Source organism: Sebastes fasciatus, chromosome 20, assembly GCF_043250625.1.
Source record: "Sebastes fasciatus isolate fSebFas1 chromosome 20, fSebFas1.pri, whole genome shotgun sequence".
NCBI lineage: Eukaryota > Metazoa > Chordata > Actinopteri > Perciformes > Sebastidae > Sebastes > Sebastes fasciatus.
In genome coordinates, this window is record NC_133814.1 from 18,991,165 (window position 1) to 19,017,310 (window position 26,146).

The 26,146-nt window shown below is 45.3% G+C and overlaps 1 protein-coding gene across 9 annotated transcripts in view; it reads right to left on the minus strand.

Moving 5' to 3' along the window:
• ctbp2l (C-terminal binding protein 2, like) overlaps window positions 1-26,146 on the minus strand; it is a 110,462-nt gene that overhangs the window by 28,631 nt on the left and 55,685 nt on the right. For 4 of the 9 annotated variants that reach the window (XR_012591996.1, XM_074620884.1, XM_074620883.1 and 1 more), the window contains exon 1: window positions 18,249-20,079. The exons of 4 other annotated variants lie outside the window; for them this stretch is intronic. Coding sequence is in view for 4 of the 5 variants with exons in the window: in XM_074620884.1 (XP_074476985.1) it covers window positions 18,249-20,064 (1,816 nt within the window). In the remaining variant the exon portion in view is untranslated. Of the gene's footprint in view, window positions 1-1,646; window positions 2,468-18,248; window positions 20,080-26,146 lie in introns of those variants that run through there. One more of the 9 variants, XM_074620889.1, reaches the window with a different exon arrangement.

Sequence of the window (26,146 nt, forward strand, 5' to 3'; positions counted from 1 at the left end):
GGTGGAGGAACATGCCCATGGAGGGGCGAGAGGTGGTATAATATGGATATATGGCCTGTGCATCGTGTAGGGTTTGGTTCTGACAGCCAAAATAGCAACAAATCAAATTGTTATAGCAAAAAAGGAATCCACAAAACATTCAAGTCGCAGGCTTCTCATAACAAGTCGTCACTAAATGCAGATTTTTCGCCGTTTGAAATGGCAAATGTCGCTGGCAGTTGATTATATCGGCCTTAGTGGATTAATGATAATTCTCCAAGTAGCTTGCCCAAAGGCTAAAACTAAAACTTGGCTCTTGTCTGGCTAATGTGTTCTCTGCAATTTGGCATCTGTGCTCGGCCAAAGATAATTTGTTGAAGAAAGAAAGAAAAGAAAAAACCTTTGACATGACTCCACATTTGTGAGTAAACTGTGTGGTTTTTGCAGTTCAGCAAGACCAACTGGTGGGATAAACTTTTAATGCATAAATCAATAATTTAAGTTTATCAACTTAATAGCTATGAATTGGAATTCAGCTCAAGAAAAAGGTGTGCAAATGTAAGTAAGCAACTTTAGCTACTTCCAAAAAGCCATCAACCTCAACCCCTAATCGTGTGCAATCATGTGTGCAATAAGTGCTCATGTGGAGGCACAAGTTCTGCATGAAAACACGGACACAACAGGAATGCACTTGCATGGATGTGGCAACAAATGAATAGGAACCCACACACACACAACCTTTGGCGGGCTGCCAGCAGCTGCCAAGGACTGTGGAGTAACGGAGAAGTTTGGCACAACGCACAGATGTGCCGTTGGGTCAAACAACACTTTGTTTTCCTTGCTGGAGTTTCCTCCCCCTTTTCATATGGCACTCTGCCAGAGCCTGTACTTCTGGTTTACTGAGGATGAATTACTCATTTACTACTTCCCTCCCTCTCACACACACACACACACACACAACCTGCCATAAACACACACCAACCCTTCATCTGCCTGTGACAGCGCGAGGTCACTGCATGAGTTGTAGTGGCTGAAGAGAGGGGGTAAAGAGGGTGAGCAGAGGGGGTGGGTATAAGCAGCCTTTGTTGGCAGCCTTCTCCTTGCCCTTCCCTCCCTTCACTTCCCCAAAAGTAGCACACAAAGGCCACTTGTCCTGCGCTGCCAGTGCCCCACCCCTGTCACCACCCGGCTGCCCGCCACACCAATCCATCCCCTGCCAAGAAAATGAGCGCACGCCTGTTTTAAATGGTACCCTCTGTGTGCATGGGCGGGCCGGGCCCACACTCCACCACGGGACAAAAGCGGGTGTTAACAGCATCCATGGCACAACCATGCCGGACCTCCCCTCTCCCCTCTCCCTCTCTCTTTTTCCCGCTCTTTTATTCTCCGGCGTTGCCCCGAGCTACGGAGCGCGCTCAAGAGCTCAAGACCGCAGAGGAAGCGAACAACACGGTGCCAAGTGCAGCAGCAGCAGCAGCAGCAGCGCAGGACGGGCGGACCTCGAAATGACTACATGTTGGACTACTCGCCTACCTTACCGACCACACAACACACCCACCCACGCACACACTCTCTCCTTCTCCCCTCCTCTTATCCACCCTCCCTCCCTCCCACATGCCAGACTTTATTAGACATCCAGAAAAGAAAACAGGAAACATGCTGCTTGCCTGGAAAATGTTGTCTCCACATTCTTCGGCTTAAAAACTACGCATCGCAGCAAAAACACAAGATGATTGAGGCGATTGGAGAGGGGGAAAAAGCAAAAAATACAAAAAAGGGAAGTGGAAGACCCTCCGCAATAATCCAAGGAGGGTACCCCCCCCCCTCCTCTCTCTTCTCCTCCTCCTCCTCCTCCTCCTCCACTCCTTCAACCCCTCCTCCCCCCTCCCCCGGAGTTGCTCCTCTTGGTCTGGCCCTGTTGGTGAGGGGAAGGGGTTTTCGCGGAGCGATCTCTCACTAAGCCCCCGGCTGCATCATCTTCAGTCCATGCCTTTGAGGGCTGAGAGAAAAGCACCATACACCAGCGGCGTGCAGGCTGGTGATCGGATGGTAGCGGGTTGGAGAAGGTGGGGGGGGGGGGGAGAGACGCTTTTGTCCTTTTTTTTTTTAATCTCCCAGGAAGAAAAGGCTGCGGTCGGGGAGCGCGATGGCTGGAAACTCTCTCTGCCGCTTCCTCTGCTGTCAGCTGCGCAACATCTATTCACTGTGGGTCTCTCTCTCTCTCTCTCTTTAGCTCTTTTTCTCCTGCCTTTGTCTCAGCTGATAATAAACCAGGAGGAGCAGAAAAAAAAGATCTTGCGGCAGAAATAAAAAAAAATTCTGTCTAAAGCAAAAGTGCCAGCTCGAACATGCAGAGCTGAGCTCTCTGGGCTCGCGCAATTTACTCCCCGGCTGCGTTCACTCCATAGGATCCGCACACATAACACACTCGAGCACAATCCCTCCTCCCTTTTTCCCCCTCCTCCTCCTTCTTCTTCTTCTTCTCCCCTTTTTTTATGTTTTATTTCTGATCTGGACTCCACAGTGTTTTTAAGAACGCCTGCCCCCTTTTTTTCCCCTCTCTCTCTCTCTCTCTCTCTCTCTCTCTCTCTCTCTCTCTCTCTCTCTTACACACACACACTCTTGCTTTAGTTCGCTCCCAGCCTCACCTCCCTCACCCTCTCGATTATTTGGTTTCCTCCTCCGCTTTTCCACTTTCATCTAGACCTCAACCACCCCAAACACCACACACACACACACACAGAAAAAACACAACCTCACCCCACCCCTGCATTTTGCGGGTTACCGGGAAGAGATTGAAATGGTGACACACACACTCCCCTCCCTTGCTCTGAATATGTAATACACACACACACACACACTTTAAACCAGATGAACAATGCAACATTCAAGCCACTCCAGCAATAACATTACAGCTGTAGAGTTGGCTGTTTTTTGCACCATCAGGGAAGTCATCAGAGCCGAGTGTGTTAAGTTCACAGTTTGGTCCCTGGAGGGAAGAGAAGGGAGGGAGGCGAGCTGACAGATCCTTCTGCTGAATGACTGCGAGGACGAGCGGCTGAAAACACCCTGTTTAGAATAACAATGTAACCGGAGCCTCCCTGCAATTCTGCAGTACAGCCAGAGCACGGCGATGCACATACATACACATAAATATACACACTCACACACACCTCACCGGCTGCATGACAGGCACGACCAATAGACAAAGAGCCCCGGCACGGTCACACGCCACAACCGATTATCACTGACAGTAAAGTGGAAAGGTGGAACGGCCCGAGCAGTTCTGGCTCAGGAGGGGGGCGGGTGGATGTGTCCATCCCGGTGTGAAGCCACTTTCTTTCTTCTTTTTTTTCCTGCAGAATAATTGTGTGCATCCACTTTAAGTGTGTTTTTATGTGTGTGTGTGTGTGTGTGTTTAGGGGACTATCAGGGCTGTTGTTTCTCAGCGGCGAGTGCCCAACGAGCGGAGACGCGGCACGTCAGTCGAGTCGCCGTCTGCAGCGATGACACATCTGAGGGAGTGTGACCATCAAAGGCAGCAGCCCCCACTTCCTGCCAGCCGGCCAGACACACACACACACACACACACACACATACATATATATACACACTCTTGATGGAGTGTGGGGATACGGCTGCCCCTCTGATCTTTCTCCCTTCAATAACATTAGAGGATGTGCAGGAGAAGGGGGGCTCTGACTGACAGCAATATGTTAATATGGAACGTGGCAGATCACAGCTTCTCAAAAGACAGAGCCATTCTGCGAGGTTGGGGATATTTTAAGAAGAAGAAGATGGAAAGGCGTATCAAAGAACACCAAAGGTTGTGTGAATGGCCACCGATTACTGCCAACGCCACAGGTCAAGAGGTCAAATAGTATTGAGCGCCAACGTAAGCATTTAAAGATTATATTTGACCACTGCTGCTCGGTTCACAGGTATTGTTGAGGTTCAGTCCCTCCAGGATTCGGGGTTTTCGTGTCCCAGAATGGCTGCATTTCAACATTTATTTTTTTTTTTAAATATATCTGATAATACTTGTAACTATTTTGATATTTGCTTACTGATGCGGTATCTTTCAGAGTAAAAACGAGCTCAGGAATCTTGAAGAATTTTAGCTGCTGCTCTCAAATAGCTTGAATGGAATTAACGTGGCCTGTAACGACGGCATGAGATTGCTTCGTAAACTTCCACGATAGCGTAGTGCCAGCCAAATGTTCGTAAATGTCGGTGTGCCCACCTGCTCTGCCATAATACGAAATTTACCGATATATGTCTGTTTCGGAAAATGGTATTATTCTGGCCTTGGTCAACTCAGAGCTGAGCTCGGTCAGGTTCTCATCCAGAGTGTGGATCTACTGGTGCATCAGTTTGCATCTGGGTGCTTATTTCTGTCTTTTTTGATATGAAGAAGCTGCTTATGTATTTTCATGTATTAGCTGTTTTTTATTACTGTACTTTATTGTTTTTTTTGTATATAGTGTCTGTTTTTATTTAGTACGCTATGGACCTTCTCCTTTAGTCTTTATAAAGTTACTAAAAACACTTCTGTACCCTTTTTTTTTACCAGATTCTAGTCTATTCATTATCCTCAATGCCCCATGAAACACATGATTAGTTTTGGGTATTAGATAAAAGATGGTTTATTTTTTGTAACTTTTAAAATGGTCAATCAAAAGAGTGTGTTTTATTTATCATTGGCTCATGAAAGTAGCTCTGGTCTGGATTGTTGTGCATGTAACAGCAGCATCCCTCGATATTGAAATTTTTTTTGGGAACATTTTTGAGAATCAGAAAACAAAATCTTTCAAAATATCTAGGGCTGTCCTCAACCAAAGAAATTCTTAGTTGACTAACACTCATTTGATATAGTCGACTTATCTGTTAGTTGATTAAATCGACAGATCTGTAAAACTGAGTTTATCCACAAAGAATCACACAAAAGCACCACTTTAAATCTTGCGTTTACCAGAGATGTGCTCATAAGTTTCTTGGAAAAAAGTCATTCAGCATGAAAAAAAGCATAAAAAACGACTAATCGACTAAAGAAATCTTAGCCGACAAAGACCAAAACGACTAAGAAGGGGCAGCACTACAAATACTGCAAATAACTAGTTGAATTTGTGTTCAACCTTGTGACCACAAGTTCACAAATTCCTAGAGGGACTTGCTCCCTGAAGAGAATACTTGTGATCTCCCCAGCAGGTGCCGTTGCCGACAATCAGAGGCTGATGAGCCCAGAAACATTCAGGTCTCAGTGGGAAAGGTAGCCGGACGGAGGGGACGGGTTACGTGCAGTCACAGGCCTGGTGCAAACAAACCGCTATATGCTCCCGACTCCAGCAGTCGACGTGCATGTCGTTACATGTTTGGAGGGGGCGAGTAAACACTAATGAGAACAGATTGGCACAGCAGGTCCCCCCCCCCCCACACACAAACACACACTTCCTCTTTCAGATGTAGAGCAGCCAGACTTGGGTCTAAACCAGTACTGAAGGCTACATCTGTTCGCCCCACAGCCTCTGTTGCCATAAAGCAAAGCCACAACCACACCTTGGAGCATTTGTGCCGGCACACACCCAGTTATTGCTACACAACCGGATTTATTGCCTGAAATAAAACTAATCAGCTCATTAGCTATTTATTGTTCTGTGTTCATATTTTTCTCCCCCGAAATCTGGGAATTTATCGGTGTTTATTTGAATATAAAAAAATGGTGAAAACCTGATTTTAGTGCCATTTGCAATGCTAGCACTCTATAGTTTATCCTTTTCTTGTTTTGTTTTCTTAATTGGAAGTTTTTGGGATTTATATGGTGCCTTCAAATTAAACTTGTGAGCTCGTGTTTACAACATGGGAAGCCGTGTGCACAATATGCTTGGCGTTCAAGTGATTAAGTGTGAGAACACCGCTGCTAAGCAACGGCAATATTAACGTTACTGTCCACATCTAGAAGCCACAGAGGATAATCATTTAACAAGCTAGCAAGTGGGTAACATAATGCAGGAAATGCAAAGGCATAATGACAGAGGAAAAAGATGAGGTCATTGGGAATATCAACATTTTCCTCAGACCTATTATAAAATTACAAAGAAAAACAATATACGACTAAATTAACTTATTATGCACCGAAAAATCAACCTTCCTTTCAGAAACTTTCCACGTACGAGGTCGTGAATACCACAAGAGGGTATATGAACGCCCCCATATGGACCCGTGAACACAGTAAACACTACCCTATTTGAAGACACTATTATAGTCTGTTCATTTGTATTTTCTCCTTCCCTGTTATCTTTCATTTTCATTTTCATCTTTCTATGACGTGAAGATTTTCTGAGCAGCCATTAGCTTTTTTTCTTGAGTGCTTTGGTGTGAACGAGGACGTAAAATCTGGGTAAACATCTGTTTAATCCAATCTGCTCCTGTTTAAAAAATCTGGGACATTTTCTCCATAAAAGTAAGAGTAGAAAACCAGTAATAAAATCTGTGAAAAAAAAACTAATTTAAATGGAAATGATGAGCCTTAACACTACAACAGAAACCACAGTGCTTTTAGAAGCATAATACATTTTTCAAATTCAGAGGTAAAGAATTCAGAGTTCTCCATCCTGCTGCATGACTTCCTAAAGCCCTGACCTTTAGCACAGTGAGAGCCGCGGTCACGCTCCGGAAGACCCGACAAATGGCCCGAGCCTCCTCACAGTCCGCGTGGATTTACCGTTGAGAGGGAGCCCTCTCCTCTGACCGGCCTAATTATACTGTAAGCGCCCTTTTCCTGTAAGCGCTGGAAGTTGGCTGCTGAGAGGACGCTGGATGTAGAGGCCTGTTAAATCCCCCTAAAGCACTTAAAGGGATTTTAAGAAAGCGAATGCCGCTTGGCGATGAGGCCTCGGCCGACCACATTACGACCGGAAGCTCAGGGGTCCGTTTCAGATGCAGGACTCGGGTCAGCGGGGGGTTCTGCTCAAAAGCAGTCATACCTTAGAGGATACCCCCTGCCAGCTTTTAGAGTTTGCTGGCTTTGAATGTTTTTTCATTCTGAACTCTCTCTCTTTTTATAGTTTCACTTAATATAAGAGTATGTGCTGTCTTATGCTAATGTTCTAGTAATTAAAGGGTCAGTTCACTGAAATTACAAAACACACATGTTCTAGGGGTGGGGATCACCAGAGGCTAGGGCTGTGCATTCTAAGCAAAAATACTATTCGAAAATCACTGGGAATTAGTCGATTATTATTCGAAAATCGACGTATAACCCCCAAAAAAACGCGTACAAACTCTTACGAGACTCGCTGCCTCCACCTATCCTAACCTTAATCATTCAAGGTCAGTGCCTAACCTTAACCATCTCGCAAGAGTTTCCAAAATTGTGGGTTACCTTCTAGACACAACCACAGTTTCTGGAGAGGTTAATTTGTGATCTGACCCAAATGCAAGGCGGCATACTCTGCAAGTCTGAGCTAAAGGGAAGATGCAGCAAGTTTACCAACTCATCCACTGATTCTGACCACAGCTACTGTAATGAACTTTGAAAATGTCCTTAGATGGTAACTGGGCAACTCTTTCTTTACAGACAGTATTCTCTTTACCCAATCCACACCTCATGCACAGTGGATGAATAATGCAATATCAACTTCGCTCAACAACTTAGTTTAAGAGCTTCAACCTCTGAGGAAACAAGCTGTGAGTGCATCCAACCAAAAGTTGCTCCTCTTAAAGACACAGTCACTGTACAACATAGCTACAAACTGATAACAGGTTTATCCTTTTTGCTCCATAAAAACATCCAAAAGTCCTGTGAGATTTTCTTTGTCCTTTATGCGCAGGGACACTTTGTTTTAGGGATTTGGAAGTAAGATTGGCTGGACATTCTAGGTGTGTGACAAGAGGGGGAGAAAGTGAGGTCTGAATAAGCAGTAGTAGTAGTGTAGTTTTTGGTGACGCAAGCCTAATTTCCCCACGGTGAATATTTATTTAGGAGGACCAGGTTTATCCACTGAGAGGCACCTGCCGTGGCAGCAGCAGCCAGGGTAAATAACCCCCAGGCATGTATGCAGACACACAAGAGCTCCCACCCCCTCAGCAGCGGTCCAGATAACAACCCTGAGTCAACACTGCCACTCCGCTTTTGTTTTCTCTGCCTCCCCTCCTCTCTTCCCCTCCCACGTTCCAATCCCTGCAGAACCGCAAGGACCGGGGCTGAAAAGATGCGGGGATGAGGGACAGTGAGATAGTGAAAGAGAAAGAGAAAAGAGAGAGGGAGAGAGGAGGGCTAAATTACAGCATGGGAATGCAAATGAGTGCATTTTATTTGGGGGGAGCCAAGGAAGGCAAGCAGGCTTTATTTTCCAGGCAGGAACGGCCCCCCTGTGGCCTCTGGATCAGTTGCAGCAACGGCAATGGAAGAAAAACGAACACTCTCGCTCTGCCTTTTTTTACTTGGGGAGGAATAAAACAAGAAATATAACAAATACAAAAACCCACATCTCTCAGAGGCTGGTGCAGTCATAAAATAAAATGATATTTTGCTATGCTTTCACGCCACCACTCTCCTTCACTCCCTCCCTCCCCCTCCCCAGCAGAGACACACTAAAGTTGCTGAAATATGGGCACTGCCACCACAACCTCCCCCCATCTGGAAAAACAGCGAGAAAGTGAGCGTGCACAGGAGGGAAAGGGGACGAGGACGGAGGAAGCGGGGTGAGCCAGCTGCAGGTGGCCTCCAGATGTGGTGGCTCTGGGGACGGGCCACTCTGGCGCTGTTAAGGGCGACTCAGAGCTCCCTCCTTTTCCTTCCATCGCTCCTCCTCCTCGCTCAGTGACAGGAGCCATCTGGCCTGGCAGAGAGTGTGGAGACGCAGCGGAGAGAGTCCCACCCCTCCCAAGTGTGGCCCCTGCGTGCCATTCAGCCGAGTGCACAAGTAAATAAAATGCATGCGCGCACGTACACACAATACCTCCCGCTTTCGCCCCCCCCCTTAAGCTGTCACATGGCTATTAACCCATCGAAGCTGCGGCCCAGCTGTGCTCCATTACGATAAATACAGCAGGGTCGCGAGGTCTTGTCAACCAGGAGTCAGCCATCAGATACCATGAGGTGTCCACTTACAGCCTTTTAAAGCTCACTTTGCTAAAGAGTTACAGCCATTTTCATCATCATACCCCCACCCCCACCCTCTCTTCGCTTCATCTCCTACACCCTCTGGAAAAGAAACTCCCACCCACCACCTCATCCACCTCGCTCCACCATGGCAGATGATATTTCACACTTCCTCTCCAGCAGAGCAGACCCCTTCTCCGACACTCACCATATCCCCCCCAAACCCCACTGTAACTGGAGTTTGCGTTTTGGTCACACGACACCTGGAACATCCGTCACCTCCGACGACGACGCTGCCCCACTTCCTGTACTGTATGTATTTCACTTCAGCTAAAGCGCAATTACCTGCAAGTAACAGCATGTTCTCGAATAAGCGAAACGCAGAGCCACAAAAACCATTTCCTGGAAGACGAATCATTTGTTTTATACCTCGGAAAAATAAAATAGCTCTCCGCTCCCCCTCTCCAATTGTCAGTCATTACAACTCTGTTAAGAATACTTTTGGAAAAGGTTAGCCAGTTAAAGCGCTGGCTGCTTTTCTGCAGGCACATTTGGTCTTTGTACGGCTTGGGAATACTCCTAAAAGGATTCCTGAGTAATTGTCTATGCTGCAGTAGAAATTGGGAACGGAGGAAAATGGACTGTAATGACAGAAAGGGTACGAGGGTAGTAGCAACATAATGGCAGACGAGAGCGACGCAGGGTTAATGCCGCGCTGTTCTCTCTGGATATTATTGAACGAATAAAACCCTCCATGTCCTATTAGCATGTACAACATACCAAACGGGGGAGGAGGGGCTCGCCCCTTGAGTAGTTTTTATTTATTGTATTTATTCATTATCTTAGCATCTGGCATAAAGGAGGCTCTTTTAAGACTCTAATGTCCTTCAGGGAAACGCATTCAGCTCGCTCGTTAGACAAATAAAAGACACTAATAGCAGCAAAAAGGTGGACTAAAATGTCCTAAAGATGTAAACACTCTGAGGCTTGAAGGATTTCTTTTTCCTGCTTATCCTCACAGCCCGTTTTTCTATGCTCTCACATGGGAGATGTTCTGAGCGTCCCTGCTGTGTTTGCTGGCTGCGGAGCTGAATGAATGGCAACCAGTAGCATTGATTTGCAGCGCGGGCCGCAGATCAAACCACAGGACAAAAGACCAGACAGGAGGACAATGGTGGAACACAGTGGGCCGCATGGGAGACTAATGACAACCGGTCGATCGGGACGACCACAACCGACCACAGGCGCACTCGTTCCAGGAAGGGAACGGGCCTCGCAACACGCATCGAGAACGGTTAGCGAATCAGCCGCAGGTAGAACACTGTGGTGGTCAGAGGAAGACAAAATATCCATAGGAACACAGTTCTACCTTTTTATCCTTTCTTCATCCTCTCCGTTTCCCCCATCTCTCTCTCGCCGGCCACACAGACCATGAAGAAAGTAAATATGTGCGCGAGGTAAAGCAATCGGTTAACCTTTGAAATACCCTGGCAATGAGATCTGCCGCTCTTTACTCTTTTAACAGCTGCAAAAAAAAAAAAAAAGGAAGAGAAGAAGAAAAAAAAAAAAAACACAAGGTTGGCCACCACTTCAGAGGGGATATTCAATATCCATGAGCTTTTTCATTTCACACTGATGAATAATTCAGGGTGACCTGCCCACCACTGAGTGAGAGAGAAAGAGGGGGGAGGGAGACAAAAAAAAAGAGAGGAGGAGGACTGGGGAGGTGTGCAGAGGTAGTTGTCTGTTTTAGTGGATGCAGCTGTTGCCGTTCGACATGCACAAAACCAATCTCCTCCCCAGCTGCCGCGGAGAGAAGAATAATATACGGCAGAATTGACGACAGATAATTGGGGAGATTATATCAAAGTGCTGCCATTCTTACAGCGAGAGCAGCGAGCACACATCGTCGCTATCCTGTAAACAAAACAGCCACGGGACGGGGGAGACTGGTAGAATAAACATGACAATGCAATTTCCCAAAATAGACGGAGGATTTTTCTCACCGATCACAACATGTTATGATGAGCACACACACACACACACACACACATTCACTCCTCATCTCGCCATTAGCGCTTAGCAGTGACCTTTAGGACTGTGAAGGAGGATGCAGGGAGCAGTTAACTTTCAATCTAAAGTCCAATCAGCTGGCCTCCAGTCATCGTTATCCAACATGAAATATTTATCTCAAAAAAGTGAAAGACTGATAATTTAGGACTCATTTAATCTTCAAATAAACACGTGGAACACAAAATGCTCGGTTGAAAAGTGCGCTTACAAAAAACTGAAAGTGTATCTAAGATTTAAAAAATGTTTAACCTAGGGTTGGGCGATTGGACGAATATATCAGTTATAGTACATAACCATTTTTTGGGGGGGATTTCTTCTAATTTTATTTAGCTTATTTAATGGTCTGCCTCCGAAAAGCGAGCTAGTCGCTGCTCAGCGTCAGCAGCTCAGCGTCAGCAGCTCAGCTGGCAGAGAGCGAGGCAGTGGGGAGTGTAGAGGCATATTTTCACATCTAACTCTATGAATTAAGAGTTTATTTCGACCAAACCACAGTTGGTGATTGTTGGCACAGTGGAAAGACCAACCAAGATTTTTATTTATTTTTGTTGAGTTTGAATGAAGTGTGTTTTACGATGCTCCGCTGCTCAAAAACATCCCAGCTGAAACTACAGCAAGGGTAACTACACCTGCGTACACCTACACCACCTAATATATCGGCAATCGGAACATTTTTTACATACTGCCCAACCCTTGTGTAACCGTGTGTCAGATCCTTAATCCAGCATTTTTAAGAATCTGAAATTATTCAGAAATTTACATTCAGAAAAACTTTGACCATCACAAACTGATTGAAATTTGTCCCTGACATGGCTCAAACATTACTTTCAAAAACACTCTCTCGCACACACACTTCAAAAAATATAAACCCTCATAATACTTTTAACGACACATTATTAATTAACAGCAGTACAGTAGATGGGTAAGACGTAAGGCCCACTTTCGGACCGGGGACGGCACTTCTGACCCGGTGCGGCAGAGGTCAGCTGCTACTATCGAGCACGCACACAAACACACACTCAAGCTGTCACAAGCAGAGGGAGACCAGCTGTTCCTCATTCGCTCGAAGGCTCCGTTCCCTCCACGGGTTGGCTGGCTTCGCAGAAACTATTAATCCCTCTGTGAACGCAACCGATGGTTTGGAAAGATCAACCATGAGAAAACAGCGAGGGAGGTTTTGAGGGGGGGAAAGATGGGGATGTGGTGCGGGGGGGGGGGGCTCCACAACACTTTTTTTGTTTTTTCGGAAAAAAAAACTACTGCAGTGGAAAAATAGATTTTCCTGGCCATATTTCCCCGGGGACACAAACAACACAGAGGCCGAGTGGAGATGGAGCAGCAGATAGTTCATGTAACATTTACCAGGTTCTCGGGAAACTGGAGACACATGACAGAAGGACTGCGCGCAGATAAGCGTTTAAGAATCTCGAGGTGAACGGCGGCCTTTAACGGCGCAGTCATAACATACAGCGCAGTGAGAAAAGTCATTGCTTTGGGTTTGCACTCCAGCACATTAGATTAGAAATTAAGCAATGACTGTGAGGTAAAAGTGCTGACTTTCAACTTTCATTTGAAGATGTGAACAGTGTGCAACTCATAGCCCTTTTATATACACAGTCCCCACAATTTAGGACGATAAAACTGACCCGAAACATGCAGATACGGCAAGTTTTTATGGGTAGAGTTTGCTTAACAATCCAAGACAGTCACAAGATCTCATTCCAATTTATCATTTGTTTTACTTGCTCCCGAAACGAGCGTCAAAGACTTTGAGACCAAACATTAACAAGTTTTGGTTAACTTGTTTGACTAGTTTCTGTACCCTAAAATAAGAAAGCAAATGTACACAAAGGGTTACAATTCCTACACTCTTCATTTGGCGGGAGGAAACCGACCCAGTATGACGAAATGCATCACTGTTTACGTGTTTGAATAGGCGTAGTGGTTTGCGTAGATACAGTACATCAATGCACGCACGTGGTGTTGTAGGATATTAATACTAGAGCAGACTGATTATTATACAGCTATATTCCCTGTAATAACCCCTGACCGACGCCATGTGAGCTGAAACCCCTCATCTGTCTCCACTCATTCATATCAGAGGGATTAGTGAGGATGACACAGACTCCCACTGACATGTGATGCCTCTATAGTAGCATCCACACACACAAACACATAACATACACACACAGGTGGCCAGTAGGATTTCCCCACTCTAATTCCCAGCCTATTCCGAGACAGGTAACGTAAGACTCTAACCCATTACAGTTATCAGCAACAGCAGGTAAGGAAGGAAGTATTAGGGCAGTGACACACTTTTGTTGTGCTGCCTCTGCACTGCAGGACTTTGGAGTTGAAATAAAACGATGACTATGACATTAAAGTTTGCACTTTCAGCTTTTATACTCGGGTGTTTACATCCACATCAGATAAACACTGGAGGAACTGCATCCCTTTCTATATAAATTCACTTAATATTTAATTAGCAGTCGATGTCTGAAATCTATGACCCACTGACAGGCCTGAACTGCAGCTTTCTTCATCTCTTGCTTGTTTCAGGGTTTTTTCCCCTCACTCTGGTCTTCTGCGGGTCAAACACATGATTAGTTGGACCGAGATCATGTGACTGACTCTTTACCATAAAAACACTTGGTTGTTTTGTCTGTATGCTAAAATGATCATTATCCTGCTTGCTGCATTGATCTGAAATTGGGGGAACATGCATCAAAAGACAAGTCAGACACGGTTCACCCAATATGGACGTCAACACCCTCAAACAGCATTAAAGGTACAGTGTGTAGGATTTGGCGACATCTAGTGGTGTGGTTGCAGATTGCAACCAACTGAGTACCCCTCTGCTCACTCCTCCCTTTCCAAGACTGCGGTAACGTGAGCCGCCGAGTGCAAAACCGTGGTAACGCCGTTCACCTCGCTCAGAGGCCATCCTTACCATAATAACACTATTTTAGCAGCAACGGAAATCAGACGGCGGCTGGCGGTAACACGGTTTTGCACTCTGTGGCTCACCTTACCTCAGTTTCACGAGTGTGTCGGAGAACTACGGTGGCCTTCAGGTAACGTAAAAATATGAAAGCCAGTGTTTGGTTTGTCCATTCTGGGAGCAACATGGAGGACTCCGTGAAGAACACCCACTGTCTATGTAGAACTCATTCTAAGCTAATGAAAACATAGTTATGAGTATTATATTCCATTTCTGCTAATAGATCCCCCAAAAATGCTACACACCGCTCCTTTAAAGCTGTTTAATTTCAAATCCAATGTGCTAAAGTAGAGCCAAAACAATGACACTGTCCTTAAACTTTCTGACTGCACTATACTGTATATGCACAGTAAATAGAGCTAGTCAAAGGAAGAAAGAGACAGATAGAGGAAACTTAAGGTCTTGTCCTAATGTCCTGCTGTCACATCCAGCCGGCCTCAGATGAAGACAAACACTTCCTGCTGCTGAGAGAGGGACATCTGTGGAATGATGTGTGGCAGGAAAGCGAGGGGCAGCGGCTGCATTGCGTGTCGTCCACAAACGCACACACATGTCCGTATATCACAAGACACAAATACGCTGGAGTTATGTTATTTCATAAGCACTACATCAAAGCACCCTTATAAAGTCAAAAAAAGCAGAGTGGCTGCACAGGAAGACAGACGCTGCCTTGTTTCTAAAACACACACATAACACAGACGTGTCCAGAGACGAAGTCTGAGGCCACACTGACACACAGGGGATGTTTCTCTCTGCCTAGCCAGTGGAAAACAGGCAAGGAATGCACGCTGAAATCAATGTCAGACACCTGAACAAAGAAGTTTAGCCAAGGACAGCTGAGCACATTAGGCATGCATCCTCGTGGATGTCCTTCCAAATACAGGCAGGGAAATTAAAATCCCATTCAGGCTCCCATGGGAGCAATGCACTGGAAGGTTACATAACTGTCAGCCGCACCAGTGATGGCTTCCTGTCAAAAAGAGGATCTGCCATGTTTTGACTAACCTCCCAGGAAGGATACAACCTGGGTACAGTGGCACCAAGAGAATAGACGTATATACAGGTGAACACGTCAGCTTGACACATCCCATATGGCTACGGGAAGCTGTTGCCAAGTCTCTCCTTCCTGTAAGCTACAAGCCCTGCCCCCTCAAACACACCGTCGCCTACTAATTCTCCAGCCCAGAAAAGTACAGCTGAAGATCCTCTGTGGATTATCTCCACAAGGAAACCACGTGCTGGCATTTGTGGACAACATGACATGCATCATTAATCTACCGAGCACGCACACAACGCAGGCTAACTATCCAATCACGTCTCTAACTGGCTATTCTGCTTCACGTGACATCGAGAGTTCGGTTTACCCACCTGTGCTGATCTGCGGGACGCTACTGACAGACAACTCCATGGCCAATGCGAATGCTGCAAGGCGCTCTCCTTACTTTGGGTGGAGTGTTGCAACTGAGCTCGACTCAACCGTTTAATGCCATTATTAACACTACTTATGGCTTTAGCCAACCAAGACAGCGCCCGGCGGAGAGGAGTACACAGGCAGGGCCCTCCCACCTGCACCTTTTACATGAATATTTTAAAGGAGCTGCTGATTTCGCTGCAGCTCACATCTTTGCTTTTCAAAAACTCTTTGCTTTGAGAATAAATAAGATTTCGACAATATGGAAATGCGGATGCCTCGGCAAGCTATGTGTAAATTTACACTTTGATGCAAGATGATAAAGACTGGTTTGCATTGGAAGAACAACCAATTTATTCAGTAGGTGCAAAAGGAATAATGTGTCAACTTTTCATCAATATGCATGTTTGAACATAAAACGCCATGCATGTAATAAGAGAGGCGCTTCACCGGTGTGTGCTAAAGCCTTTGCACAAGAAATGAGAAGCAATCTCTTGAGATGTGCACTGTTCAGAGAAGAGAGAGTAGAGAAGAAATGTTTTCATTAAGTGCCCTGCAACATCTTATTATTTTCACTCCATTTTCTCTTCCTCCAAACTGCACATGGCTGATAATAAAAAAAGGAAGTAACAAGTGCACGAAATAAATGTGCAACACTGCATGCAGGGCTTCACTTTTCCCCTTTCCTTAAATGTGAAGATTATCTATCTCTGATTACCACCGAAACCTAGGTTGCCTAGCAACACACAATTAAGAAGTATGCTTTCCGATCGGCGGCGAGGGCTGCCCATTATCAGATGAAGTTACTGAAGCAACAAATGTCAGCTACATGCAAATGAGTTTGTTGTGCTAAAAGTGTATTGGAAAGGGAGGGGGGGGGACTTCCAACTCCCACCTCCCCCCTTCCTCCTCTTCTGAATGTCGCACCTCGCTTCTTATTTCCTTGACAACACATGAAGGGAAGCCACTTCATAAAAGTCATTACTCTATAACAAGTGCAGCAGTCCACAGACCCATTAGAGAGGCCAGACACACGGTTACAAGGCATATAAGCAAGCAAGGTTAAAAGATTTAATTCTTCCCTGAGCTCATCAGCTCTCATCTGCAGGGAAATATATCAACTTGTTAAAGGAGACATGATGATGATCAGATGATGCCTTGCTGGAGAATTTACTCTCACGGTAAACTGAGCATAAAAAAGCTGCCGCACTACTTGTATAAACCTCGTACGAGACAAACAACACAGTTTGTCAGTTTTGCAACACAAGAAAAATCAACATAATTATGCGTTCTGTGAGGCCGCTGAAGATAAACATTTCACATATTCACTGGAATATGTGGTTAGAAAGACTACACCATTGTAGAAAAACAAACAAAAAGACAAGTTTGGTCTCGCCATATTATATGCAGCGGCATGGTTACGACGAAACATTTCTTTCATTACTGCCACTCTATAAAAATGTAAATTGATTCTTAAGAATTGGTGAAAACAGCACAGAGCAGAAGAAATTTACTTTGAAATACATTTGAGCAGGTAGCGAGTAGGGCTGCAACTAACGATTACTTTCATTATTAATTAATCTGTAAATTATTATCTTGATTAATCAATTAGTTGTTTCGTCTATAAAATGTCAAAGAATTATGAAAAATGACGATTAGTGTTTCTCAAAGCCCAAGATGACATCCTCAAATGTCTTGTTTTATCCACAAATTATAAAGATATTCAGTTTACTGTCATAGAGGAGTAAAGAAACCAGGAGAATATTGACTATTCTTTTTTTTTTTTTTTTTTTTAAATGACTCAAACCGATTATCAAAATAGTTGCCGATTTTGTTTGTTACAGCAAACAAACAAACAAATGAAAGAACGTTTAGCGACACTACAATGCGACAAGAATTTTAAACAGACAACAGGGTGTCTATAAAAACAGTTACCTATTATAGTCTACACAACTATATATCCAATTAGTGTAATTGGATTTGAGGCAGTTAAGCCGCCGATTAGGTGAGAGTACAGTGTAAAATTGAATTACAGCAACTCTGGAACATGGAAATCAACATCTATGTAACACAGAAAACTAGAAATACATGCCTTTTTGATATATACTAACTCTGTCTTGTAAAAAAATAGGTTTAAGAGTATAATAAAAGCACAGCTAGTAAACACTATCCTGTATTTAAGTATATTCCATTTACAAGAAACCTTGAAAAAGCAAGGTGGAGCTACCAAAACAACTCCAAAAGCACACTGTTGCTCCAAAGATTATTCTGACCAATAAACTACGTGGAAGAAAATGACAGAAAAAAATGTTGACCTCAATAGCTGGAGTGCTGCTCATGAGAAATGTTTCAACTTGGTGATGAGACAGGATCCCCTCCGGCAAATGACACAACCCTGTTGCAATACATGTATAAATAGTTGCGTAATTTAAAAAAAGACCTCTCGGAGCAAAGCTGCTTAACTTGTCAGATGCATCTTACATGCTACTCCTCCGTTCAAAATGACTGTCAGACGGATATTTTGTCGTACGCCAAAAATCTATCTATCATTTACAGAATTAAATCTCGCTGTGCATCTAATCTATGACAAAACAAAATCAGAAAAAAAAGAAAAACCTAAAATATATAGGACAGAAGAGAGAGGGTTTGAAGAAATGAGTGAGAAAGGTGAGGTTTGACATTACTTGTGTCAGGTGTGGTCAACATGGTTGAGACTATGACGGGTGGACCGGTGCGACGTCCGACCATCTTGGTGTTGTTAAGGTTTTGCGCTTGCAGATTGTTGGAAGAAGTTGCAGAAACAATGTTAGTCTCGGGGGCAACATTGATTCCTTTCCGGAGAAGTTGGGGGCTGTGGAGGGGGCTTGACGCTATAGCCGGCGATGGTGGGGGAAGGTTGGGGGCTCTCTTCATCAGCTCTATGGGAGAATAGGAGCCAGAAAAGGTTTTGGGCGCCGCTCCAGGGGTGCCCGGAGCAGGTGGAGGCTGTTGTCCAAGAGCAGACATGGCAAGACCGGTGTGAGCATTGTACATGGAGAAGGGTCTCGCCTGAGTCACAGCGCTGCTATATCCTCCGGGGCCGAGTGGGAAAGCTCCAGTTGTCAGGGGCCGCGCTGCTGGGTAGGTGGTGGTCTCCAGGAGGTGTTGGGAGGGGGCGCTGCTGGGTCTTCTACCGAGAAACTCCCCCATCCTGGGGGACACGGTCTGCATGCTGGTGGGATGTTGCTGCATCAGACCGGGGTCCATGGTCAATCCCTGGGGCTGCATGTAGAGGTCGGTGCGATTGCTGAAGCTGTTGGATCGGGCACGCGTAGCCGTCGCGCCTGCCTTGCAACCGAGCGCCATACGGGAGAGAACGCGAGCCTGGGCCAAGTTAGGGGCCACGGAGCGGATATCGTGGTCCTCCATCATTCCCAGCATGCCAGTGGAATCGAAGCCATTCTGCAGCAGGAGAGTGATGCTGCTCTCGGCCAAGCCTTCAGCTCGCAGGAAAGCCAAGAAGGCAGGGTCCACCATCCTCCTGGGGTCTGCAGCGCTGGGATGTTGATGAGGCAGGCTGGAGGTCATTCCAGCTGTGGCAGCCAGCATGGCTGAGCTGTGGTCATAGTTGGGGTCATAAGGCATCCGCTGGGAGGCTACAGCTCCATAACCTCGTTGGAGAGCTCCGTCCATTCCCTGACAAGCTGGGTCCACCGCTAAACTGGTGGCAGCAGGCTGGCGTGGGTCCAGGGACAAGCTATTGAAATTGTTATAAGCTTGGTGTGCAGAGAGAGACGGCAGCTCAGCGGCGTAAACAGGATGAGGGGGTTGAACCCCGTAGACTGCAGGAGCGGGAGAGCTGCCGCCAATACGGTGGATGTCTGGGATCATCTTAGATCCCAGAGTTTCCCTGTACAAACGGCTCAGCTCATGAACGGGAGGGGGAGGAGGTGGCGGAGGAGGCGGGGGCGGCGGTGGAGGGGGAGGAGGCACGGGGGTAGGTGTCGAAGCGGAGGGCCGCACGGAAGGTGTGGCTCTCGCCTGTCCTTGATCCCAGGTAGGCCTCACCCCCCCGGCGCTAGGCCCATAATGCGAGGCTGATCTGGTGAGCAGATGCTGGTTATCCCTATAAAAGCCAGACTCTTCAGGTAGCTGACCAGATAAGGTAGCGTCGGAGAGGTAGTAATCCTGTGGTGGCGCAGAGGCCCGGCCCGCCATCAGTTGCCTGAGGTAGAGGCTGTTGCTTAGATCGGGCGCAGAGTTCTTCCTCAGTAGCTGCTGCCCATGCCGGTCCTGCTGGATCTGCCTGTACAGGGAGGACAGGAGGTCTGGATCCTGTTTCTCACAGAGATCCGGGTGATGGTGAAACCACGCTCCCCCACCCAAAGAATTCCTACGCCCCGCAATGGTGCCACAGTAGTGACAGCGACTCGCAGCGCTGTCGTTCTGACCTTCAGACCATTCAGAACCACGCTGGTCCGGGGATCCAACAAAATGCGACTGCTCACTTGGGTTAGGCATCAGTGAAGACAATAAAGCAGACAGCTATAAAAGCGGAAAATAGAGCCGGGTGTTGTGTTTCAACTCTCCAGTTACACTCACCCCCCCAATCAAAAGGGAGGAGTGGAGTGGAGAGGAGAAAAGGTGAAGCGTGAGGTACCCTTTTACCTGATCTGCAGCTGTAGGCCCCCCCCCCCCTCACCTCACCCCTCACTCTTAAGTCCGTGCTATCATGTAGCTCCCTGCTGGCAGCCTATCTAAATAATTCAGCCCTGGAAACATTAGAAATCCACGAGGAGAGAGGCACAACATGACAAACACATAGAAAGAGTACACATGCAAACAGAAAACAAAAACACACCTTTAGGGCGAGGCTCTACTCCATTCTACAGCAGGGAGCATGTTTGTGCTGGGCGTCACGCTCACATTCCCAACTAAGACCGGGGGTAAAAGAAATTGGGGTAAAAACACATGCTGGACAATGCCAACAGAATGGAGGAGGGGACGAGACGCGCTAATCCAATGGGGTTGATGCACGCCATTGGCAGGGACAGTCCCTCTCGTCCACAGCGTTCGCCACAAGGGGATTAGCGTCAAACTAAAACCTGCTTAAATCCACTGCCCCCTCTGACATCACTTGAACCAGATAGTGTACACAGCCAGCACGCTGCCGCTGCTGAGGCCCCTGGATGTGTTCAGGGAGTGTAAAGCTACAGTGTTTACGGTGCTTAGCGGTTACTGCTAACCCCTCCGTTGGCAGCCGGCATCCCCCCTGGGCGTGAATGGATCTTCCCCGAGGGACTGGGGAGGTTGGGGACTGCTGACATGCTCGCTGTAGTGTGTCCCTGGAGAGAGGGGGAGGGGGGGCGGTTGCAAAGGCTGGACACACGAGTACTACTGAGGGTCAGATTTAATCCGGTGGCTACTAGAAGGAGGCCAGGAGACGCTCCACTCCGACCATGGAGAATGCACAGCCTCCTCTACTGGGCAACTACAGATTCACATATATGAATGCAGGTAAATGCATTCAAAGAGGGAAAAGTGATAAAGTGATTTATATATTATTTTTATATATACTATGGCTAAATGATCGGAGATTAATCGGTTGTTTATAAGCATTAGAAAATAGTAAAAATGGCCCCTCACATATTCAGTTTTCAATGATATAAAGCAGAGAAGCAGCAAATCCGAACATCGAGGCTGGAATCAGTGAGCTGGAATGTTAAATGACTTATTTATTAATCAAATACGCAGAATTGCTCATTTTAATTTTATATATTTCAACTATGGCTGTCAATTGATTAAAATATTTAATCGCGATTAATCGCATGATTGTCCATAGTTAATAGTGAGTAATGTACCTTAAAAGGGAGATTTGTCAAGTATTTAATACTCTTATCAACATGGGAGTGGGCAAATATGCTTGCTTTATGCAAATATATGTATACAGTTGTTACTGGAAATCAATTAACAACACAAAACAATGACAAATATTGTCCAGAAACCCTCACAGGTACTGCATTTAGCATAATAAATATGCTCAAATCATAACATGGCAAACTGCAGCCCAACAGGCAACAACAGCTGTCAGTGCACTGACTTGACTATGACTTGCCCCAAACTGCATGTGATTATCATAAAGTGGGCATGTCTGTAAAGGGGAGACTCGTGGGTACCCATAGAACCCATTTTCATTCACATATCTTGAGGTCAGAGGTCAAGGGATTGCTTTGAAAATGGCCATGCTGGTTGTTCTTTGCCAAAATTTTGCATAAGTTTGTAGCGTTATTTAGTCTCTTTCGCGACAAGCTAGTAAGACATGATTGGTACCAATGGATTCCTTAAGTTTTCTAGTGTCATATGATACCAGTCTCTTCAGTAGCATTAATGCGTTAAAGAAATTAGTGGCAGTAAAACGATTTTGCGTTAACGCGTTATTATCGTGTTAACTTTGACAGCCCTTATTTCAATTTATCATTTCAAATCAGCATGATTCAGGGGCTGCAAAAGAAAAATGGCTATATCAAATACATCATACAATACACTGTCACAATAAGGCCATGCCATGCCATGCTCGCTTCAGAACATTTTGATTCACAAAATGAATCAGCATGAACTGCACTTTTACCAGTCAAGTCGGATTTCCCCTCACAGAGCTCGCTCTTTGCTACCAAGTACATACACCAGATGTACAACAGAGCAGATGTGGCTTATCTGAGATGTTGCCATCTGAGAGATAACTGCCGGTGTTCACTTGCCGTGACAAGAGCAATGTAAACAAAAAAAAAAAGGCAGCGGCAGGAGGAGAAGAAAAGGGAGCTTTGATAAGTGTGTGATGGGAAAAAAGCTGATAAGACGGGAGGCTGCCAGCTTTGACTTCACCTCTAAGGCAGGAAGGGAGGGGGGGGTATGATTGGACTGCACTGGACTGTGACAACTAGATGGCTACCAGCCTGTTTCTATTCTGTGAGTTTTTTTTTGCAGGGACATCATCTGCATCCTCAATAGAGATAGCGTGACTGAGATGGGCTAAATTTATTACTGTTTAGGAGTGACAAGAGACTGCTAAAGTCTCTTTATGTTGTCCCACTACCTGTCAAGTCACATAGGGAAACGCCATAACAAGCTCGTTTTCATTTTAGAGCTTAAGTGATGCAATCATGATATAATATAAAAAAAAAAAAAACCTGGAGAATTGGAGAACATTAAGTAGGTCAAAACAAAAATAAATCAGAACAGTTTCATTTCCCTATGGCCCCTTAGCAGTCCAGTATGATGCACATCTGAAGGAGGGTTTCTTTCATTAGGAGGTAAAGCATACCTAGCAATTTCCTTGCAGTGATTTCTCAGTGCTGTCCTCCCAGACCTGAGTCTCCCTGCGCTTTTTTGTCAGCTGTAAAACACACCATTAATCACCGCGTTGTATCTCTCCGCGGCGATCGCCGACAATAACTTCTTTTAATAAGCCCCTTCCAGGTTCCGTGTGTCACTCAGATCCCCCGCTTCCTGACAAAATATTAATAACAATAATAAACACCTCAAGTACGGTCAGGCCGGGTGTTGCTAAAACCGAAACGAGGATATGACATATCATATCTCCTGCCATGCAAATTGCTTGCGTTTCCCCGCTATTCATAAGCAAGAGGAGCTGGGGGTACCGTATTCATCTTGTCTGCATTCTCTGATATGCCTCTCATGAGAGCTGCTCCATAATTAAGTGAGCATGCTATATTACACTCATCAAGCAACAGGGACCCTGCACTTGCGAGCATGAATAATACAATAGAAGAAAAAAAGAAAGCCCAAAGTTACACCGTGGATATTTGGTGAGCAGCATCAGAATCGGTGCCAACGCCCGGTTTGGTAGCTCGCAGCTAATCGGGCGGCTCTGTGAAAGACCTCTAGGTACAATGTGTTGAACAGACGTCCGGCGACAGTCATGCCTTTGGAGCAATCTGGCCATCTTTCTAGGGCACAGGACGCTAACGGCGGGACTTGGCAGGCAGCTCAGGCACAGATAGCTGCAGAATGATTTAGATAGCTGCGACTCTACAACTGCTGATCCATTAAACTTTCATAGGGACTTCATAAATTAAAGCCATGACTGGGAGAACTTGAAAATTCTACTCAATTACTGTGATTGTACAGTATATTAAAGTTTTAACGAGCCCCTGGGCCCTTTCTCGCTCTAACACAAGTACTGGGAGGAAGGAGGGGCGACGAGGAAAGAAAAACACATGGTACCAATTCTGGTCCGATGGCTTTTGGAGGGTTCACATCTGCTGTGTTAGCAAGACTCTATCCTCCGCCTCTTTACCACCTCGCATCTCCGCAGTGTATGACACAGCGTGTCACACATTTGCACGGGTGGGAGGAACGTGGGGCAGAGCGAGAGCCGCTACTGCAAACCTTTTTTTATCAGCGAGGGCTGCGAGACCTCTGGTAGACTTGGTGAGGCAACTGATTTAGAGTTTTGTCTTCCATTTTAGCGTTTTTTTTTTTTCTTTGCCTCGTGCGCAGCCCCGCGCTCCGCCTGCCTATCATTATCAAGCCAGTGGCCCATACTGCATCACAGATGGGGCAGACAGAAGGGAGAGACGACAGCCCGCTTGCTTTTTGGAGAGACGAGGAGGAGTGTGCAGCTGAGTGAGAGAAGAGGGAGGGAAGGGAGAGTGAGAGGGAGAAGAAAGGCTAGAACAGAAAATGCAATTTGCCTCCACGTCACTGATGAAAAAAAGATATGGAGGCTAGTTAAATGAAAGAACACGTTTGCAATATGTTCAACTAAGCTGCGGTTGTAAGCAGAGATGTAGTGGAGGGTAGGGCTGAGCAATATGACGATACATATCCTCAAAACCGTGCAAAAATGTGCATCGTTTATATTTTTCTATATTGTTTCTATCACAATATAGGCCAGGCCTAAATTTATTTATTTTTGCTCTATAATTTCACTTGAAACTTATGTTCACTTTGCACTCAAAATCTAGTAGTAGGAGTATAAAAATAGGCTTTACCATGTGGTTATTTCATATAGACTATTTATTCATAGAAAACATGCTGTATATATCGTTATCGAGGTATGAAATTACCTATATCGTGATAGTGGTGGGTACGGACATATTGAGCTCTAAAAATCGAATAGGGCATTTATGTGCATCTCCTGTGGTGTTAATTCACGGTTTACAAAAGGTCAATATGTCCTCCTATACTTTGTTTAATATTACAAAACCTGGAGACCATTGTATTGTCTCTTTTTCATCATACAAAATAAGACTTACTACTCATACATCAGTGTTTCATGTTGTATTAACCCGAGCAGCTGTATAAGATCCTAATAAAACATCTACATAAAATACAGTCTACAATATCGGATCAAATAACAATGACTGAAAAAAAAGGGTTTGAATTCCACACATGACAGATTATATTCCTCAAGGCATCGCAATTGGTACTCAAAAAGATTTGAGGTTTGATACCCAGCCTTTATTTTCACACGAGCACAGAGCATTAACCACCACTCACTTGCACCAGGTACAACAACAACGTACCATCAAAGCAGACGAGACAGTGATAGTTGCAAAAGAATGGACACCTGACTGTATAGGTCGATAGATGGATCGATAGATGTACTTTATTGATCCCAAATTGGGAAGTGAAATGTATAAGAAACAGCCTTAATTAAATAAAAACCTGTTAAACAAAAGACCTCAAAGCATGTAGCCGTGAGACATCATGTACTACTAATAATAATAAAAATGTAATAAAGTTTCCCTTCTTGGTTCGGACTACGGAGCCTCTGTGTTGTTGATTCATAAACATAGGCACAAGTCAACCGTGATTGGTTGATGCCTTTATTCGTGGTGTGAAAGCTCAGAAAATCGACCTTGATGTTGCTTTTTTGCCGCGTAATATTTACATTCTGTGTGAAAGTACTCATGACAAAAACAACAGTTTGGTAAAAAAATATATTGCAGAGCAAATTAATCGCACGGAAAAAATGCTGCTGTGTAACAGCCTTAAAGATCATATTGCTAAATCCGTGCAGTTTAAAGTAAAACAAATTATAATAATGAATGTATATATTGTTTATAAACTAATATAATTATAGAAAGAACGACTGGCTGCTGAGCTACTTGTGTGTTGTGTTTCCTTCAGCAACTAACATGGATAAATTATATTCCCAATTATGCAACCATAAAGTGTCATCATGTAACACAACATGAATAAAATGCAGACGTTGATTAAAACATTATCTGACTAGATTAGCGCTGCTCTAATCTAACCCAGAGGGGAAACACTACTGCGGTCTACAAGCAAAACAACAATCTGAGCACTAGAACTACCCGCTCGCTCCCAGCCACTCGGCCCAGTTGCTGCAGAACGATAAACATTGGTTCAGCTCAAATTAAGCTGAGAGCATGAGAGGACCCGAGGCTGGGAGAGAAACACGGGCCACGGCAGATCACTCCTCATCTCTTCAGGTGACAGAAATGAATCTCTTCACCCCTGAGAAAGAAAGAGAGAGAGAGAGAGAGCTCGTCTCTATTCCTCATAACGCTGAATTAAAGCTGATGCTTCCCAGCAGCTGCTTTGATTGAGCTAA